At 41.9% G+C, this 22,180-nt stretch overlaps 1 protein-coding gene and 1 long non-coding RNA gene across 6 annotated transcripts in view; one reads left to right on the top strand and one right to left on the bottom strand.

Annotated features, from left to right (window-relative positions):
- The window catches only part of PLEKHM3 (pleckstrin homology domain containing M3), a 227,080-nt gene that overhangs the window by 185,040 nt on the left and 19,860 nt on the right, over positions 1 to 22,180 (top strand). For 4 of the 5 annotated variants that reach the window (XM_070070290.2, XM_070070289.2, XM_070070291.2 and 1 more), the window contains one exon: positions 4,797 to 4,954. In XM_070070290.2, the coding sequence (XP_069926391.1) occupies positions 4,797 to 4,954 (158 nt within the window). Of the gene's footprint in view, positions 1 to 4,796; positions 4,955 to 18,262; positions 18,713 to 22,180 lie in introns of those variants that run through there. The other variant, XM_070070294.2, reaches the window with a different exon arrangement.
- Positions 8,522 to 18,253, bottom strand: LOC149127300 (uncharacterized). Its single transcript, XR_016231923.1, has 2 exons — positions 9,049 to 18,253; positions 8,522 to 8,847 (listed from the first exon to the last, which is right to left on the bottom strand). It is a non-coding gene; the product is annotated as an uncharacterized LOC149127300 (long non-coding RNA).

Below are 22,180 nucleotides of genomic sequence, written 5' to 3' on the forward strand. Positions count from 1 at the left end.
CTAGTCCCAGCTGCTCCACTTCTGATCCAGCTCTCTGCTATGGCCTGGGAAAGCAGTAGAGGATGGCCCAAGCGCTTGGGCCCCTGCACCCACGTCGGGGACCCAGAAGGGGCTCCTGGCTCCTGGCTCCTGGCTTCAGATCAGCACAGCTCCAGCCATTGCAGCCTTTTGGGGAGTGAACCAGTGGATGGAAGACATTCCTTTCTCACTCTCCCTCTCACTGTAACTCTACCTGTCAAATAAATAAATAAAATATGGTGAATGGTAAGATTTATGTATTTGGTGGAGAAGTTGAGTCATTTGGTATAAACGCCATAATTTCCTATTTAATTCTCATTGGAATATCAAGAAGTGGCCACTAGCACCATTATTGTTTACTATTGTTTTAGGAGCCCTGGATGATACAATGAGGCATGAATCATAAAGAGAGTATTAGAAAAGAAGGAACCAAGCCGGCGCCGTGGCTCAATAGGCTAATCCTCCACCTTGCGGCGCCGGCAAACCGGGTTCTAGTCCCGGTTGGGGCGCCGGATTCTGTCCCGGTTGCCCCTCTTCCAGGCCAGCTCTCTGCTATGGCCAGGGAGTGCAGTGGAGGATGGCCCAGGTGCTTGGGCCCTGCACCCCATGGGAGACCAGGAAAAGCACCTGGCTCCTGGCTCCTGCCAGGATCAGCGCGGTGCGCCGGCTGCAGCGGCGGCCATTGGAGGGTGAACCAGCGGCAAAGGAAGACCTTTCTCTCTCTGTCTCTCTCTCTCACTGTCCACTCTGCCTGTCAAAAAAAAAAAAAAAAAAAAAAAAAAAAAAAAAAAAAAAGAAAAGAAGGAACCAGTTATCATGGCCAGAAAACCTAAAAGAATCACCTAAAATGATTAGCATAGATGAAAATTCAGTGATAAAGTCATACAACATACACAGATGTCAATATATTCTAATATGCCTAGCATTCACAAGCAAAAAAAAAATACCTACAGAATTTTGTGGTGGTTTTTTTTTTTTTTTTTTTTTTTTTGGACAGGCAGAGTTAGACAGTGAGAGAGGGGGGACAGAGAAAAAGGTCTTCCTTCCATTGGTTCACTCTCCAAATGGCCACTTTGGCCAGCGTGCTGCGGCCAGTGCACTGCGCCAATCCGAAGCCAGGAGCCAGGTGCTTATCCTGGTCTCCCATGGGGTGCAGGGCCCAAGCACTTGGGCCATCCTCCACTGCCTTCCCGGGCCATAGCAGAGACAAGCACTTGGGCCATCCTCCACTGCCTTCCCGGGCCATAGCAGAGAGCTGGACTGGAAGAGGAGTAACCGGGACAGAATCTGGCACCCCAACTGGGTCTAGAACCCAGGGTGCTGGCGCTGCAGGTGGAGGATTAGCCTAGTGAGCTGCGGTGCCGGCCTACCTACAGAATTTTAACCTTGAAGTAATCTAAATAATAAATGTGAGTGACTTATACAAAATAACAAAATTTATTAAGTAACAATAAAGAAAAATTTAATAAAAATGGAGTTTCTTGATATCAGATTCTTTGATAGGAAGACTAAATATAAATATATCAAGTTTAAGTTTTTGTTTTCTTTTTTAATAAAAAATTATTTATTTAAAAGGTAGAGCAACAGAGAGACAGGCAAACAGAAATCTTCCATCTACTGGTTCACTCCCCAGATGGCCACAACAGCCAAGTCTGGGCCAGGCCAAAGCCAGGAACCAGGAACTGGTTCTCATCCTGGTCTCTCACATGGGTAGCAGGGACCCAACTACTTGGGCCGCCTTCTGTTGCCTTTCCAGGTGCATTATTAGCAGGAAACTGGATCACAAGCAAATCAGCTAGAATTCAGGACTTGAACACTGTCTGATATGGGATGCCACTGTCATAAGCAACAGTTTAAACTGCTGTGCCACAAAGCTGGCCCCTTGTTTTCCTTTTTTTTTTTTTTTTTTAGCAATAATTTTGTTTTCCATTTTATTTATTTATTTGAAAGGCAGAGAGGCACACACCACAGAGAGAGACATACAGAGAGAGCTCTTCATCTGCTGGTTCACTCCCCAAATGCCCATAACAGCCAGGCAACTCACAAGCCCAGAACTCGATCCAGGTCTCCTACAGAGGTGGCAGAGACCCGACTACTTGAGCATCACCTGCTACCTCAGATGCACATTAGCAGGAAGCTGGATTGGAAGCAGAGCTGGAACTGAAACTCAGGCTCCCCAATATGGGATGTGGGCATCCCATGCTAATGTCTTATCTACCGTGCCTGATGCCTACCTCCCCCCACCGATAAATGTTTTTAAGTGTGATAAAGTCCTACGTAAGAATAAATATATATTGCTGGCAGTGTACATTTCATGAAATCTTGCAGACCTTTCCAAATATTCATACTCTTGTCCCAAGAAAATCTTCTAAACAGAAAAAAAGCTCTGCCCGCTCTTTGCCTTTGGGTCCTGGCTAATAACCCTTATGTCTTCCTCAGGACATTCTCTTCCAGTACCCAGCTGTCTCAGACATCCTTTACTGGCCTGGTTTCTACACTGTTCCATGTCCTAGTTGCTCTCCCCTAAGGGAATAGAGTTGGCTAGTACCTGTCTTTAAATGTGTCATTAATCTTGATTGTTTCTGGAAGAATTAAATAAATAAGGAAAACAAAACTCAACGGAAGTAGTGCTACCTCCATGTAGAAATTACCCTGTGACAGGTGGGAAAGTATTTCTTGGTGGTTGGGTATATGATTTGGTAGCGGTTGTTTCTTAGAAAGTATGCATCCTGTGTTGGTAAAAGGAGCTTTATCAGAGTTAATGCATCCTTAAAGAACCTAAGTAAAAGGAGGTCTAGCTACAGCTTCCATTGCCTTGGGAACAGAAGTCTTGCAGACACAGGAAAGGAAAGTGCAATCCTTTACTTTATAAAACAGGAAAACCGCCGTTGCCATGGCTCAATAGGCTAATCCTCCACCTAGCGGCGCCGGCACACCGGGTTCTAGTCCCGGTAGGGGTGCCGGATTCTCTCCCGGTTGCCCCTCTTCCAGGCCAGCTCTCTGTTATGGCCCAGGAGTGCAGTGGAGGATGGCCCAAGTGCTTGGGCCCTGCACCCCATGGGAGACCAGGAGAAACACCTGGCTCCTGCCTTCGGATCAGCGCGGTGCACCGGCCGCAGCGCGCCAGCCGCGGCAGCCATTGGAGGGTGAACCAACAGCAAAGGAAGACCTTTCTCTCTGTCTTTTTCTCTCACTATCCACTCTGCCTGTCAAAAAACAAACAAACAAAACAAAACAAAACAAAACAAAACAAAAACACACAGGAAAACCCTCTAATTTTAATTAAAGGGAAGGAGACATTAAAGAGTGGTGGAAAACTACTCCAAAGCAGCCCTGATAACTTCTGTTCCCTTTATTAAGAAAAAGGACCACAAAGCAGTGCATGTAATATTCTACAAAGCAGTGCATGTAATATTTCTGTTCTATTAATCTATCTGTACTTTAGTGCAGAAACAATACATATTCACTATTCTTAAAATGCAGTAACACATTGACGAGTATATACAAAGTGACAGACTTGCTTCTCTGACTTATTCCCTCCCCAGAGTTAACCATTGTTATATCTGTTTCTAAAGCATCATGGGCTCCCTCTTTTCTTTGGTGTTGTGTATAGGTTCATGTATTGTAAAAGACATGATTACATGCTTTGTGGCCTTTTATTTTTGCAATACAGTCACTACTACTTACTCACCTGGACTTTGTAATTTCTTCTACCGTATGTTTACCACATTTCCCTCAGATGTTATTTTTATGTAAAATTGTAATTTTAACCATGTAGTCATTTGAAAAAAAGTATCCAGCTATTGCCAAATTAAATGCAATCTTCATTTCTTTTCTTATATCTAAATCAGCATGTATATGCACATGGGTTAATGAGGGGAAAGTAGTGGCAGATTTTATCTTGTTAGTGTGTGAAGTGCTGCAGTCTTTGAAGCCCATACATATTAATTAGGTGAGGAGGGATTTGACTGTGAGGTCCAAAGTCATGGATGTTTGTGGGGCAAAAGGTGAGCACCCATGGGAACCGAGCAGATAGGATCACCAGGGCATGGTGGGCACGACTGTCAAGTGGGGAAGGCACTCCTCTTCGAGAGCAAGCAGCCCCTACTCAGAGCAAAGAGTCCTCCACAGATTGGAATTCAGGTCTTGTTGTGCTAGATTTCTGATTTTTCAAAAGAGGCGAATAATCTGAATTTTTATGTGAAATCTCCTAATTTAAACCATACAAGATAAAAATCTACAAGACAGAAACGGTCCTCAGACCACCACCTCTTTATCATACCATCAGCAAAAGAAATACATTTTTCTATATTTGCTATATATTCATGGAGAAGATGGTGAAAAAAAATCCTGTTAATTCAACAGAGAAAACATATTACTAAATAGACATAACGTCAACTTCCACATTCATAGTTATTCATAGTTATTGTATGTTTTCAGTCTGTTTTGGGAAACCTACCACACTTCTCTTGTACTGCTTTGTAACTGTATAAAGTCGGGTTCCCCATTTGTCCTGAGTTGCCTTTGCCACAATACAAAGAAAGATTAATGCAAAAGAAGTTTTGGAATCTTCATTCTCTAATTTCTGCTACTGGCTTAAACCAGAGAATTCTTTTGGAGAAAAAAACAAGTATGTCTTTTCATCCTCAGAGTTACAAGAAATTATAATTAGAGGTTTTCCTGTTTTATAAAGCAAAGGAATGTACTTTCCTTTCCTGTGTCTGCAAGACTTCTGTTCCCAACAAATTTGCTTCCCTGTTCCATTTCTCTTTCTGCAGGTGATAGAGGGAAAGCTGGCTCCATTTTTGGGCAAAGTCATTAAATTTGCCACTGCGCACGTGTACAGCTGCAGTCTTTGTAGCCAGAAGGGCTTCATCTGTGAAATCTGTAACAACGGAGAGATCCTCTATCCTTTCGAGGATATTTCAACAAGCAGGTACATAATATCTTCTCTTATAAAAGACTACTTGTATTCTTTTTCATTGCAATGTTATTTGGCAGAGAAAGCCTACTTTTAGTCAAGTACTATATGCTTTTCTCTTACCCTGCACCAGGATTCCCTTGTACTTGGAGATTATTTTTGCCCTTTGGTATTCTATATTTATTTATTCCCAGCTCTTCTCTACCTTTTATCCAGAATGAGATAACAGAGTTGCAAGGAAACATTGCCTAACTCTGCCATATTAGGTAATAAAGAATGTTCAGATTCATTTTTAGAATGAAGATTGTGGAGGCAGAATCCCCTCTCCCAGGCCAAGTGATAGGCAGTGGGAAGTTACAATCTCAGAGGACAGGGACCAGATGAACCACTGAGAATGAAACTGGAGAACACTGCCTGCCCACCACATGCTTTTTCCACAGATGCTCTGCAGTGTAGTGGTGAAAGTTTTAGGACCCAAAGGAGAGAAAAGTGGGAGTTTTGTAGGATTATTTTTCTAACCAAAGTAATATTTGGGCATCATCACATTCGTTGATTGATGGATGATTTTGTCTAACTTGAGATCAGGGTTTTTACTATTTCCTTTTTTGATTCACAAATGATACATATCACTTTTCCTTTTATCCCAAAAGTATAATAGAAATATACCCCATGTGTGTATGTGTGCACTGGCTGCTTTGGACATGAATGTCATGGCTCATTTCCCACTCTGCAGGGCTCATTTACACTGTGGTTCGGAACACAAGGTGAGGCACGTAGCCAGGGAAAGTTGAAGCATGTGGGGTAGAGCTGGGATGGTGAGAGTTGACTCAGCCCCTTTTGGCCTCTTCTTCAACCAAAGACTATTTGTAAACATTCAGGAACTTGGACTGGCCCTATTCACAGGAATACAGATGCATAAACACATAAGGAAACATGTACACACAGAGCATCCAATCTCTTGTTTCCTGGTACAGGTACTTTGCTTATACCATGGAGATAAAACACTTCATAAAAATGTGCACCACACAAAACTTCTATGTAAATATTGAAAGCAGAAGTATTTATAATAGCCAAAAAATGGAAGTAGTCAAATGTCAACTGATGAATAGATAACTAAAATGTGGTAGGTCCATACAGTGAAATATTACTTAGCCATAGAAGGAATGAAGTACTGATACATGCTACAGCATAGATTAACTTTGTAAATATGCTAAGTGAAAGAAGCCAGACACAAAAGATCACATATTTTTAAAAAATGATTCATTTATTTGAAAGGCAGAGTTACATGGGGCTGGGGGCGGGGGTGGGGAGAGAGGAGACTGATCTCTCCGCTAATTCACTCCCCAAATAGCCATAATGGCCAGAGATGGCCAGGCCAAAACCAGGAGCCCAGAGCCCAGAGCCTCTTCAGGGCCTCCCACATGGGTGCAGGTGCCCAAAGACCTGGGCCATCTTCTACTGCTTTCCCAGGTGCATTAGCAGAGAGCTAGATAAGAAATGGAGCAGCTGGGACTGGAACCAGCACACATATGGGATGCCAGCATCACAGGCAGCAGCTTTACCTGCTACACCACAGCGCTGGCCCCAAAAGACCATGTTTTTATGATTCTGTTTGTATGAAATGTCCACAATAGACAAATCCATAACAGACCAAAATAGAATAATGGTTGGGGCTTAGGAGAAGAGGGAAAGGTATTAACTGCTGATGGGTACAGGTTTCTTTTGGGGATGATGAAATGTTCAGAACTAGACTGTAATGATTGCATGATCTTGTGACCACACTAAAAATCAGTGAATTGTATACCTTACAAGAGTGAATTTAATGGTATACAAATTATATTGTAATAAAAAATGTTAGTAAAAATACTAAAATTAAATTTAAAATGCTTCCAACTGAATAAGCAATATGCTAGGCCACAAAATACATCTCAGTACATTTTGAAACTCTAAAAAATGTGTTCTAGCATATGAATGGAAAGATCTACAGTAGGAAAGAAGTCTAGGAAACACCAAAATACTTGAAACGTAAACTGTGTACTTTTAAATATTTCATGAGTCAAAGAAGAAACCACAAGATAAATTTTTAAATATTTGGAAATGAATAAAAATTAAACACTAAATATAAAAATACATGGTATGCTAGTAGTGCTTAACAATAAAATGTATAGTTTTAAACACCTATATCAGAAAAGAAGAAAGCCCTCAAACTGATAACCTAAAATTCTACCCTAAGAAACTGGATAAAGAAGAGCAAACTAAATCCAAAGCAAGCAAAAAGGAAGGAATAAAAATTAGGTCAGAAATCATGAAATCAAAAACAGAAAAACAATAGCTCAGTGAAACCACAGGTTGATTTTTTTTTAAACTTTTATTTAATGAATATAAATTTCCAAAGTACAGCTTATGGATTACAATGGCTTCCCCCCCATTACATCCCTCCCACCCGCAACCCTCCCCTTTTCCACTCCCTCTCCCCTTCCATTCACATCAAGATTCATTTTCGATTCTCTTTATATACAGAAGATCAGTTTAGCATACATTAAGTAAAGATTTCAACAGTTTGCTCCCACACAGAAACAAAATGAAAAATACTGTTTGAGTACTGGTTATAGCATTAAATCTCAATGTACAGCACACTAAGGACAGAGATCCTACATGAGGAGTAAGTGCACAGTGACTCCTGTTGTTGACTTAACAAATTGACACTCTTGTTTATGGCATCAGTAATCACACTAGGCTCTTGTCTGAGCTGCCAAGGCTATGGAAGCCCCCTGAGTTCACTGACTCTGATCATATTTAGACAAGGCCATGGTCAAAGTGGAAGTTCTCTCCTCCCTTCAGAGAAAGGTACCTCCTTCTTTGATGACCCATTCTTTCCACTGGGATCTCACTCGTGGAGATCTTTCATATAGGGTTTTTTTTTCCCCCCCATAGTGTCTTGGCTTTCCATACCTGAAATACTCTCATGGGCTTTTCAGCCGGATCCGCATGCCTTAAGGGCTGATTCTGAGGCCAGAGTGCTGTTTAGGACATCTGCCATTCTATGGGTCTGCTGTGTACCTCACTTCCCATGTTGGATCATTCTCTCCCTTTTTGATTCTATCAGCTAGTATTTGCAGACACTATTCTTGTTTATGTGATCCCTTTGGTTCTTAGTCCTATCATTATGATCAATTGTGAACAGAAATTGATCACTGGGACTAGTGAGATGGCATTGGTACATGCCACCTTGATGGGATTGAATTGGAATCCCCTGGTATGTTTCTAACTCTACCATTTGAGGTAAGTCAGCTTAAGAGAGGGAAGAGATGTGCAATTCGGGATATGCACAAGTTGATTCTTTAAGAAGATCAACAAAATTGACATCTTCTGGTTAGCTAGCCTGAACAAGACACTAAGAGAGAAGAAACAGATTGTCAAAATTAGGAATTAAAAGGGTATAGAAATTAAAAGAATTATAAAGGATTTCTATAAACAACTTTATGCCACAAGTTAGACACTTTAGAAGAAATGAAAACAAAAAACCTCTACAAATTACCAAAACTGACTCAAGAAGAAGCAGAAATATTAATACTAGACTGCTTTTTTTTTTAAAGATTTATTTGTTTACTTGAAAGAGTTACACAGAGAGAGAAGGAGAGGCAGAGAGAGAGAGAGGTCTTCCATCTGCTGGTTCATTCCCCTGATGGTTGCAATGGCCAGAGCTGTGCTGATCCAGAGCCAGGAGCTTCTTCCGGATCTCCCACGTGGGTGCAGGGGCCCAAGGACTTGTACCATCTTCTACTGCTTTCGAAACCCATAGCAGAGAGCTGAATCGGAAGTGGAGCAGCCAGGACTCAAACGGGTGCCCATATGGGATGCCGGTGCTTCAGGCCACTGCACCACAGCGCCGGCCCAATGCTTGACTTCTAAGTAAATAGTTTCTCAGTGAATTGTGTTGAATATTTAAAGAAATAAGTTCTTCACAAAAGCATAAAAAAGAGGTCAGTTTTCCCAAAAAACGTAACAACCCTTAACATGTTCAAGCAGAAAGATAAACTACATGGGGCAAAAGCAAGTAAAACTACAGGAGAAACAGATGAGTCCGACTATTAGAGAGTTCAACACACCTCTGTGCATAACTGATGGATCCAGCAGGCAGAAAACCAGTAAGGTTACTGTTAAACAGCACGGTACTGTCAATCAACTGGATCTAATTGACATCTATAGATCACTGCATCTATTGGCAGCAGATTATACATTCTTCTCACACTCACATGGAATGGTTACCAAGAGAGACCATATTCTGGGCAATAAAACACATCTGAAAAAAATTAAAAGAATAGAAATCATGTAAAGTATGTTTTCACACTACAATGAAATTAAACCAGAAATCAATGCCAGAGATACTGGGAATTCCCAAAATATCTGGAGATTAAATAAAATACTTCTAAAAAAACACAAGTTTGTAATTTATGTTCACACAAAAACATGCACATGGATGTTTATAGCAGCTCTCTTCAAAACTGACAAAAACAAAACAATGAAGATATCCTTCAGTAGGTTAATGGATAAATAAATAGTGGTATATCCATACAATGGAATATTATTCAGCAATAAAAGAAATAAGTTACAGACCACAATAAAACATGGAGTAACCTTAAATCCATGTTAAATGAAAGAAACCATTGTGAAAACACTATGTCCTATATGATTCCAACTATATGACACTCTGAAAAAGGCAGCACTACAGCAACCATAAAAATAGTGGTTTTTGCCCAGGTCCTGGGGCTAGAGAAGGATAACCAGGTACAACACAGGAGATTTTTAGGGCAGTAAAACTGTTGTCTCTGAGTTTTATAGTGGTACATACATCACATTGTACTTTAGTCAGAATCCATAGAACTGTACAACAAGGGGTATACCTTACTTCCAACTTAATGATGATGTATCAGTATTGATGCATTGATTGTAACAGTAGTACCACAATACCATACTAATGTAAGATGTCAGTAATATGGAAACTAAGGAAAATGAGGTAGGGAGACACAATATAGGAACTCTTCATCTTTTCAATTTCTCTGTGGAACTAAAACTGTTCTATAAAATAGTCTACGAAAAAAATTCCATCTAGATAGTTGACTCTAAGATCAAAGCTAAGTAGACAATTTCTAATAAAGTTTATTGGAACAATTTTAGATTTACAGAAAAATCGAAGATGGTAGACAGAATTCCTACAGACCACACAACCAATTTCCCTATTAGTACCATCTTACTTTAGAAGGATCCATTTGTTATCAGTTAATGAACCAATACTGCTAAGTTGTTCTTACCCAACATTTGTGTTTTCAGAGTTCCTCAGTTTTTACCTTATATCCTTTTTCCAGTTCTAGGGCCCCACATCGCAAAACTTGAGAGTTTTGAGGAACGCTGGTATTTTATAGACTCCCTCTGTTGGGATATGCCTGCTATTTTATTTAGGATTAGACTGGATTTTATGGGAGTGGAAAAGAAGACCAAGGGGTTAAAAGTCATGTTTTTACCACATCGTCTCACAGTTACACACTAATGACACAGCTTAATTCTGTGGTGTTTAAGTCAGGTTTCTCTATTTGAAGGTACTCTTTCTTCTCCTCTTTCCATACTGGGCTGTGTGGAAGAGATCACTATATGCAGTCCATACTTAATAGGGAGGGAGCGGTGCTGTGGTGTAGTAGGGTAAGCCTCGTATCCCATGTGGAGCAGGTTCATGACCCAGCTGCCCCTCTGAGCCCGCTCTCTACTCATGGCTTGGGAAAGCAGTGGAGGATTCCCCAAGTGCTTGGGTCCCTACACCCACGTAGGAGTTCTGGAAGAAGCTCCTGGCCTCTGGCTTCGATTCTCTCAAGTTCCAGTTTCTGCAGCCATTTGGGGGAGTGAACCAGTAGATGGAAGACCACTCCGTCTCTCCCTCTCTCTGTTGGTAACTCTACCTCTCAAATAAATAAATAAAATCTTCAAAAAAAAAAATAGGCAGGCATTGCTGCAGTGGACACCTGCATTCTCTCTGAGAGTGCCAGTTTCCGTCCACAGCTACACTGTGCTTCCAATGCACCTTCCTGCTACTGCACCTGGGAGGCACCAAATGTTGACTCAAGTAGCTGGACCCCTATCACTCACTTGCGTGACCCAGATTGAGTTCTGGGCTCCTAGCTTCAGCCTGGCCCACCCTGCTGTTGCAGGCATTTGTAGAGTGAACCAAAGAATGAACGATGTGTGTGTGTGTGTGTGTGTGTGTGTGTGTGTCTGTCTCTCTCTCTCTGCCTTTCAAGTAGATGAAAATAAATAAACATTTAAGAAAACAAATGGAAATTATGTTCCATTCTTTTGGAAGCAGCATATGTACAAAATTATTTGGAATCCCTCTATATGGGAAATTTGACTTTCCTATCCCATTTTTAAAATTTTTAATTGGGGGCCAGCATTGTAGCATAATGAGTAAAACCACTGCCGGTGATGCCAGCATCCATATGGGCACTGGTTCATGTCCTGGTTGCTCCACTTTAGATCCAGCTCCCTGCTAATGGCCTGGAAAAAGCAGTGAATGATGGTACAAGTGTTTGGGCCCCTGCTGCCCACATGGGAGACCAGATGGAGTTCCTGGCAAATATCTTTGGCCTAGCCCAGCCTCAGCTATTATAGCCATTTGGGGGAATGAATTAGTGGATGGAAGATCACCATCTCTGTGTGTGTGTGTGTGTGTGTGTGTGTGTGTGTGTCTGTAACTCTGACTTTCAAATAAATAAGGAAATATTTAGAAAAAAAAGTTTGATAAAAAATGGTACATATTTATGGGGTACCATGTGATGTTTTCGTTCCTGTATACATTATGGATGTTGAAATCAGGGTAAATGTCTGTAGCTCCTCAAACATGTATCATTTTGCTATGGTGTATTTATTTTTTCAATTGTTTACTTATTCATATCAGTGTAGACTCATACATGTTATTTTATACTTTGGGTTATAGTCCAATACCACTTTATTATTCAACTGGTGCAGCTTTCACCATTGAAGCTCTCAGTTGCTCCTGAATCCCTTCAACATACCTCAGTTTCTGTGGGATTTTTGTTTTGGGAATTTTTTTATTTGGAGGGGAGGGGTTGTTTGTTAGCATTTCCTTGTGTTCTGGCACTGCCAGATGCTCCAAGCTCAGGCTACTCTTTTTTATTTTTTCTTTCAGTCTAGAAGCAGGTATCTTCCCAAGGAATCCTGCTTCCCTTTGTTGGAGAAGGGTTTTAGAAACCAAGATCTGGGCACCGAGTTTCACACACATGTGTGAAGCCCTCAGTCCTTGGGCTCGTCTCCTGACTGGGACAGAGATGCTACTTCTGTAATTTCCTGTAGGACTTGGTCTGTTTACATCTCAGAATCTGAATCCTCACAAATTCTATAAGATTCTGACGCACCATCAGAAGAGAGAGTCACCTCTCTAGTTAGAGGGGCTGAATTCTCACCAAAAGAGCCCTGTTGGCACAGCTGAAAGCTCACTGGGACCTTGACCCAGCAGGAGAGAACAGGTGGCTGTTTAGACTCCTCTCTCCCTCGGTCAGAGCAGTCCTTGTAGTTTGCACAAAGTCTGAGTCAGAGAAACCTTGACCGACTTTCCTGGAATTCCAGGTTGATAACACTTTTCAGGAACCTGCTGAGCTTCCTTTGGTGTTCTGTTTTCAGTTAAACACTGGAAGTGCTTTAGACAAGTCTGCTGGAAAAGGTATTAATGAAAAACATATTAAATGAAAACTTTATTCAGAAACACCACGTTGCTAATTCCAAACATGCAACAAAGATATGTTGAACAAATTAATATGATAAATGGAAAGAAATTTGAATAGTAGAGCAAATTTTTAAATCTGTGTGTAACTGAAATCTTTATGAATTAAGCAGTATGGTATCTGAGATTTGATTACAAATTATCTGATGGTGGAGTAAGGGGCATGGATATAAGTGAAAGAGATTGCCATGAATTGGTAACAGTTGAAGCTAAATGATAGTTACACAGGGTATTATTATTCTATCATGTCTTCTTTTGAATATCTTGAAATTTCCCATAATGAAACATGTTTAAAAATCTATATGTAGGAGCTGGCATTGTGGTACAACAAGTTAAGCCACTGCTTGCAATGCCGGCATCCCATATCCAAGTGCCAGTCTGAGTTCCAGCTGTTCTGCTTCTGATCCAGCTCCCTGCTACTGCCCCTGGGAAAGCAGTGTGAGATAGCCCAGTGTGGGAGACCCGGATGAAGTTCTTTGTACCTGGCTGTTGCAGCCATCTGGGGAGTGAACCAGCAAATAGGAACTATCTCTCTCCCTCCCTCCCTCTCTCTCTTATTTTCCCTCTCCCTCCCTCCCTCTCTCTCTCTCTTTCCTCCCCCTCCCTTTAAATAAATAAACAAGCAAATATTTTTTGAAATATGTATGTAAATATCTGAGAAATGAAGCATTTAGTGAATGCATTACCACATCTTTGACCATCCTGCTAAATTCAGCACTTTTTTGTCCTTAGAAATGTATTTACCATCCTTTTAGATCCAAATATCCTTTGAGTAGTGTAATTACAATTCAGTAAAAAACATTTCACAAGTGTTAGGACTCTTCATTCTTTCAGAAAATGATGTACTGAGCATATTATGTGCATTGCTCTAGCTTCTGAAGACACACAGTGAACACAGCCTGCTCCTGGCTTGCAAAGAGGTTGCAGTCTAGTGAGAGAAGAATCTTGGGCCGTTCTACTGAAGTGTGGCAGGAGCACAGCAGAGGGGTGGACCTGAGCTCCAAGGAGGCTCTGCCATCCACAGGAGCCCTGTGTATTGTGGCTGATAAAAATTAGCTCCACAGTTTCAAAAAATGTTAGTGAGCTCCCTGCTGTGCTCCAATGCACTGGTTTATGGTCTTCAGAGTTAGAATGTACTTGGTTTTAACATGCTGATTTCGTTATATATCAAACATTGGTCAACTCTTTAAGATGTTCTTTTCCTTATAAAATTGGTCATTATATAGTAAGAAGCTTCATGAATATGCAATTTAAAATGTACCTCTAATATTAATTTCCGTGACCCTGTATCTGACAGATACAGAGACTGTGCTGAGATTGCAGGGGGGTGTTGCTAACATTTAGGCTAGAAATCTACAGATCTCTTTTTCAATTCTCCTTTGGTCAGTCCTCTAAGCCAAGAATGTTACCTCCATTTTAATAATAAGGAAACCTAGGTTCAGAGAAGGCAGTTAACTTGGTGCAAGAGATAAGGCCAAAATTTGAACCCAAATACATCTGACTCTAAAATCTATAGTTCTTTCATTATACAACATAACTTCTTCCATACCCGTAGTTTTCAGCCCATTCTGCACTATACCTACTCTACTAATTTGACAGAAAATATGTACCTTTGTCATGAAAAAAGCCTCTCCTTGGCTGGTGCCACGGCTCACTAGGCTAATCCTCCACCTGCGGTGCCAGCACCCCGGGTTCTAGTCCCGGTCAGGGCGCTGGATTCTGTCCCAGTTGCTCCTCTTCCAGTCCAGCTCTCTGCTGTGGCCTGGGAGTGCAGTGGAGGATGGCCCAAGTGCTTGGGCCCTGCACCCCATGGGAGACCAGGAGAAGCACCTGGCTCCTGCCTTCGGATCAGCACGGTGTGCCGGCCAAAGCGCGCCAGCTGTAGCGGCCATTGGGAGGTGAACCAACGGCAAAGGAAGACCTTTCTCTCTGTCTCTCTCGCTCACTGTCCACTCTGCCTGTCAAAAAAAAAAAAAAAAAAAAACCAGCCTCTCCAAACTGTTATTTTTAGTTGTCCCTTTATTTGCTACCTTGGGAGTTTGTTTCTTGGAGAGTGAGCTGTGGTTAGATTGGGATGAGACAGAGATGTCTTTTCATTGTAAAATGGCCAAAAGAAGAGAGGACAGCCGAGCTTCCACCTCAAGCACATGTCCAGGCAAGAGAGGCTGGCAAAGATGTACCTACAGAAGCTCAACATATGCATTATGCATATCAGGCTTCTGTGTGCAAACCCTCCCCCCACCCCCGTCAGAAGATAATGCTGACAGTTTTACCTTGAGATATTCTTCTCAAACAGAAATTAAATTCATACCCCCTCATTAACCTGAGTAGGAAAATCCTAAAATTTAAAGTGCAAGGTTTAAAATACAACAGGAAGATCCTGAAAGGCAAACTGCTTTGCTTAAGCCTAATCCAGACTTACTTTCCCAGAGGACAAGGAAGGCACAGCTTTAGGGAAAACAAATGTGCTGTTAAAACAAAGACAAAATCCTATATCCTAAAGAAATAGAAATGACAAAATTCACCTTCCTTGATTTAGAATGAGAAACAAGAGTTCTACTTTTTAAGAATTACAAATAGAAGATTAGGCAGATACTGCCCTAAGATTTAAAGGAAAACAATGAATATAAAAGCCAAGAAGCTTTATAAATCCACTAAATGATCCAGGACTTGGATTTTTTTTTTTTAAATCCTTAAATTGCCTCATCTGCAGCTTTCTTTCTAGCGTCTCTACAGGTCACTAATCTCTTGTTATTAAGGATACCTTCCTAAGGCTGCTACGGACACCATCTTGCTTTCAGCATTTCGGTGAGGATGCCATTCCTGCATCTTGAAATGCTTCCAGATCACAAGTGCATAACCACTCCGTCTTAAACACACTCGGCATACGTTTTACCATGGGATTTGCAAAGTAAACCAGCTCGCATAAATCGGTTGTATCCTTTCTATCCTGATCCATTTGCTTTGCTGGGTTTATCCTGTGACATACAAGTCATCCCCACAGTTTTTCAAACTTTCTGAGCTGTATTCAGATGTATTCTCTACGATGAATATGCTTAACACTGAATTTGGTGTCCTCCAAATACTAGGCATTCCGTAAATATTTATTATTTGTGTCAGCTTACCCAAGTATATGTACATTCATAAGAACACTGACGTAGCTTTTTAAACAAACTAATTAATTAAGGGAATTTAAAACACTTCCAAAGATAAAGAATCATAGCAGAAGTCTGAGGTAACAGCACAGCTTTATATGTGTGGTTGAAGGAACTGACCTACCATTTAAGGTATGTCTCTGCAGGAGCATGGGTCTGCCCTGCTCAGCCACAGTAACACGTCCTAGCAAAGGCATCAGCGGTGGCAGTTCTCCTGTGTTACTGGGGTACTGCAGTCCAGCGGTGACTCTTCTAAAAGGGTTAATTGCTTTTTTTAAGAACACCATGGTTCAGATCTGCAGACTGACCACTGCTTGCCAGTTTTTCTTTGTGTACAAGTACTTGGTCACTCTCTTCCCTCCTCCAAGAAATAATGATGGCATCCAGGACCTTGAACTTACTAAAACGAACTCTGCCACCACTTCCAGCCTCCACACTTTTAAAGAACATTTCCGACATCACTCTTGAGAACAAACATCAGCCTCCTGGAAAAGTCCGTAGCAGTTGAGTTTCTAACAAGCTTATCCTCTTTTTTTGTTGTTGTTGTTGTTAAAATCTACTTTGTCAGGTTCATTTACAGAAAAAGAAGTCCTCTCAAAAAACTTGTTTGAATTTTCATTGCTTTTATCCATCTGGCCAAACTCCACAGATATCCAACTTGTCTTAAAGAACAAGGACACTCCTCCCAACACACTGACCTTTAGAATTAGTCTTTGTCATCTTGCATTTCATTGCCGTCTATACCACCCTGCCTCTGAGGACCTAAATTTGTTGAGGCACAGACTTTGTTCTTTGTCTTGGCACCTTCTGACCCCCTTTAAGCTTCAAATACCTAATTGTAGTCAAGCCTAATAAAGATTTGTTTAAAGAGAAATAACCCTTTTTATTATAAAGTATAAGATTACTTCCTCCCATAGAGGATACTAAGATACTTAATCTTCCTCAACACAACTGGAGCAACTCATTATTTCCCTCTGATTGGACCACTTTAGCACCATGCATGGAGAAAGTTACGTGGAGGCTGAATGTGGAGATGACTTTGCCTAAAATGTTCACTTGCTTATGTTCCCAAAAGCCATCAAACCCCATGTTTGCCAGAAGCCTTTCAAAGACTTCCCTGTTTATCTGGGGAGCCAGTTGTACTGTGTTATATTTTTTTTAGAAGATTTATTTATTTGAAAGACAGAGTGACAGAGAGAGGGGGGGAGACAGAGTGAGATATCTTCCATCCACTGGTTCACTCCCCAGATAGCCACAACAGCCAAAGCCAGGAGCCTGGAACTCCATCTGTATCTCCCACGTGGGTAGCATCTTCCACTGCTTTCCCAAGAGCATGAGCAAGGAGCTGCATCAGAAGTGGAGCACCAGGTGGGGCTGGCGCCATGGCTCACTTGGTTAATCCTCCACCTGCGGCGCCGGCATCCCATATAACCGGGTTCTAGTCCTGGTTGTTCCTCTTCCAGTCCAGCTCTGTGCTGTGGCCTGGGAAGGCAGTGGAGGATGGCCCAAGTGCTTGGGCCCTGCACCCGCATGGGAGACCAGGAGGAAGCACCTGGCTCCTGGCTTCGTATCGGCGCAGTGCCAGCTGTGGTGGCCATTTGGGGGGTGAACCAACGGAAGGAAGACTTCTCTCTCTGTCTCTACCTCTCACTGTCTAACTCTATGTCAAAGAAAAAAAAAAAAAAAAAAAGAAGTGGAGCACTGGGACTGGAATAGTGGACGCTGCCATCACAGGCAGGAGCTTAACCCTCTGTGCCACAACACTGGGCCTCATTTAGTCGTTTTTTGCAAGAGTTTCATGTGACATGTTGAAGCAGAAAATTTGGGGATGAGGTTGAGGGGCTACAGGCGGAACAAAACTCCAGAGGAGCAGAGAGCAGTACTGCCCCAGAAGCTGGTCTCCCAATGTGGCTTCCTATTTGCTCAGCCTTGGTTTTTGTGAGTCCTTGTACAAACAGACTGAATACCTGGATTATGCCCTCATCTGGACGCCAATACACATACATTACATACCCCTTTCTCGCTAATCAGCCTGACACATTCCTTTGTTGGTAAAAGGTTCCAAAACAAACACTGTCAGTGCACCTAATTAGCAGGTTTGTGGGCTGCGCTTGGCAGTCTCCTTACATCCTGTTCAACAATAGAGAACAACAGCCTTGGCGAGGCTGGGCTGCGGGCCGCAGCAGCTTCCCCCAATGTATATACGCTTGTTTCATGATATTTCCTTTCTGTGGCTTTTCTTGGGAAGCAGCCACTCAGTGAGTATTACAGAGAGGTGTATGGTCTTAGAAACAGCTCAAGGAAGTCGGGATTCCTCCTCCTGGGTACCTTTTCTGAGAAACCATTTGCTCCGGTCTGCCTGTTGCTCTTTTCTCTCAGGGACTGAGAAGAAGCAGTTCAAAGACCATTCTTAATGACCCTGTAATACTGATGGTGAAGAACAAGACTCCTGCCTGCATGTTGGAATCATGAACTGAGATGGAAGGGACCATCTGTACCTTTCAGGAGTGGCAAAACTGAAGCCCAGGTGCTAGAATTTGGCACAGCAGTTAAGATGCCTCCTGGGTTGTTGGCATCCCATACCAGAATGCCAGGGTTCGAGTCTTGGCTCCACTTCCCATTCCAGCTTCCTGCTGATGCGTACCTAGAAAGCAGCAGGTGATGGTTCAAGTAGTTCTGCAGGTGCCTGTCACTCGTGTGGGAGATCCAGGCTGAGTTCTCATGCCCTGGCTTCAACCTGGCCCAGACCCAGCTGTCACAGGTGTTTGGGGAGTAAACCTACAAAGAGGGGGTCTCTGTCTTTCAAATAAATTAAATGAAAAAATAAAACTAAAACCCAGAACCCTCAAACATTTTGTGAATGGCAAAAGAAGGATGATGACTTGGCCAAGATGGAATTCTCTTTTTTGATCCTATGACTGCCCACTCTACAGTGTATTGATTATGTTAGTGAAGATCTTTCTTGATTAAAAGAGAGAAAAAAAAAACTTCCACACAATGCTAGATTGGTTGGTTGTTTTTTAAAAAACTTTGGTCAAAGAATAACTTGGTAAATAGCATTTCTCCTTGGCCTGGTGGCTTCCATATTCATAGGTCAGAGTGTTTCAGAACAGCTCAGACTTTTTGTGAAACCCTCAGGGCTGCCCTGACACTTTATGCCTTTAAGCCACTAGATAAATATGGTACGCTTCTGAACACAGCCCTGGCTGGTGAGGCCACCGTGTGTCTTCAGGCCATTTGGTTGCTTCCCTAGATGACTGCTGTCCCCACTCAGACACATTTCTTAATAATGCTTCTAGTTAAAGACTTACAGTTACAAGTCTGGTTAATATTATATTAATTGTCTTAAGCATTTCTAACAAGCTAATTGCTTTTTTATTCAAATGGGGAGATATTCGTCATTGTCAATAATGTTTTAAGTTTCTAGCTATAAAATTACAATTCATTGTAGGAAATTTGAAAAAGTATGCAAAAGCATAAAAAATCCCCTGTAATTTATTCTTTTTCTACACATATGTATCTATATGTAAAATGAGACCATATTGAATATGTAATTTTAAATCTTGCTTTTTATCACATTGGAACCAGGAAAATAGTCATATTTAATGTATTAATTTTTTTAAGATGCATTCTATTTTATTTGAAAGGCAGATTTAGAGAAGAGGAGAGACAGAACGAGATCTTCCGTCTGCTGGTTCACTTCTCAAATGGCCATAATGGGCGGGGCAGGACCTGGCCAAAGCCAGGAGCCAGGAGCTTCCTCTGGGTCTCCCACATGAGTACAGGGGCCCAAGCACTTTGGCCATCTTCTGCTGCTTTCCCAGGTGCATTAGCAGGGAGCTGGATCAGAAGTGAGCAGCTGGGACTGGAACCAGTATCCATATGGGATGCCGGCACTGCAGGCAGCAGCTTAACCCAGTAGACCACAGTGCTGGCCCCTGTGTATTAATTGTTTTAAAGATTTATTTATTTATTTGAAAGTCAGACTTACAGAAAGAGGGAGAGACAGAAAGATCTATATGCTGGTTCACTCCCCTGATGGCTGCAATGGCCAGCATTTGTCCTAGCTGAAAACAAGCCAATGAAGCTTCATCCAGGTCTTTCATATGGGTAGCAGGGGCCAAAACACTTGGGGCAGCTTCTGCTGCTTTTCCCAGGCCATTAGCAGAGAGCTGGATCTTCAGTGGAGCATCCAGAACACAAACCGGTGCCCATATGAAATGCTGGCATCACAGGTGGCAGCTTTGCCTGCTACAACCTGATTCCCGCTCCTAATGTATTGCTTTAAAAAGATTTATTTAGGGGCCGGTGCTGTGGCGCAGTGGGTTAATGCCCTGGCCTGAAGCGCCAGCATCCCATATGGGCACTGGTTCAAGACCTGGCTGCTCCACTTCCTGTCCAGCTCTCTGCTGTGGCCTGGGAAAGCAGTAGAAGATGGCCCAAGTCCTTGGGCCCCTGCACCCACGTGGGAGACCGGGAAGAAGCTCCTGGCTCCGGATTGGCACAGCTCCGGCCATTGCAGTCATCTGGGGAGTGAACCAGAGGATGGAAGACCTCTCTCCCTCCCTCTCTGTCTCTGTCTCTCTCTGTCTCTGCCTCTCCTCTCTCTCTGTAATTCTTTCAAATAAATAAATAAATAAGTGTTTTTAAAAAAGATTTATTTATTGGAAGGCAGAGAAAGAGGCCATTTGGTTCCCTCCCTAGATGTCAACAACAGCCTTTGGTCTGGGCCAGGCCAAAGCCAAAGGCCAGGAACTCCATCCTCCCACATGGGTGGCAAGGACCAAGTACTTGGGCCAACTTCTGCCACCTTCCCAAGCACATTAGCAGGAAGTTGAGTTGAAGCAGAGCAGCTAGGACTAAACCATTATTGATAACTACCTTCTACAAGAAGAAATCTTTAAAGTCATTAAGATTCATTTAATATTTATAGGTAGGTTAGTTCATCCAATGAGGACTAGCTTAAGAATAAAGAAGTCTAGCCACTAATTTGCCGTGGACCTTTGACAAGCCATGAACACTTTGGACCTACTAGGCATATGGTGGTGTTCTAAACTCTTATTGACAGAAGAGGTTAGAGCTTTGCTACAGCTTCATTGCTTAGCATTTTGTGATTGTCTGTTTGATAGTTTGCCATGATATTTTTAGCGAAGTAGACTGATTTTGATGCTATTTACCCAACAGAATTAAGGTACAAATTTAGGCGGCAGTTCATCCACTGTTATGAAATAATGAATGTTCTGCGAGCAAATAGACATTTTCTGTTTTGCTCACTACTCCATCTAGAACAGCACATACTAATTGCTCAATAAATAATTCATGATGAGTGACGCATTACTGTATTTTAATTTTTGCAAAACTGTAGCTATAAACGCATTTTAAACAGTTCTTAAACTGATCCAGTGAAATTGTTCTCTAAGTAGTTATTGCCAAGATATGTCGCTGCACTGAGTGATGGCTACACTCTGTTATATGTTAATGACAGATGTGTTTCCCTGGGCCAATAGAGACTGTAATCTGAGGAAAGAGATGATGCCAAAAATTTGAATTTTGCCAAATTATATTTAATTTAATTTTCAAAGTATCTTTTAGGTCACTTTTTAGCAAGTACTTTTTCCTTCCCCGTCAGACTGTAAATAAGTAACCCGAATACACAATAGGGAAGAGAAGGAGTATTTACCTTTCCATACAAAAATGTTGACATTTCAGAGTGAGCAGTATGTTCTGAAATGAACTGCTTTACGTTTTAGAATTACAAAAGGTACAATAGTATCTTGGTCGTGTCAGTTTATGTTCAAGATATCTTGAGACTTTTTCTGTACAGGTAATTATGGGAAAACAGTTATGTCTCTAAAGTTGCCTCTGAAAAACTATAATGTGTTTTAATTTCAACATCTAGTACATATTATTATATCTTTATTAAGCCTTTCAGTATTCTGAATATTAAACCACTCAACAATGCTGCATCAGGAAACACCTGCACATGCTGTCTGCAACTGCCATTGATAATTATCTGTTCTGTTCCTGTTGCTTTCAGTGCACTTAAAATAGAGATAAAGGGGCAAGCATTTCACCTAACATTAAGATGCTGGTTAAGACACTCACATTTCATATTGGAGTACCTGGATTTGATGCTCCTGACCAGTTTCCTGCTACAGTGCACCCTGGAAGGCAGCAAGTGGTGGTTCAAGTAATTGGGTTCCTGCCTTCCACATGGGAGCCTGGACTGAGTTCCTGGTTCCTGGCTTCAGCCCCACCCAGTCCCAGCTGTGCAGGCAACTGAGAAGGGAAGCTGCA

The sequence above is a fragment of the Oryctolagus cuniculus genome, chromosome 3, assembly GCF_051225735.1.
Source record: "Oryctolagus cuniculus isolate XC-2025 breed Fujian yellow rabbit chromosome 3, ASM5122573v1, whole genome shotgun sequence".
NCBI lineage: Eukaryota > Metazoa > Chordata > Mammalia > Lagomorpha > Leporidae > Oryctolagus > Oryctolagus cuniculus.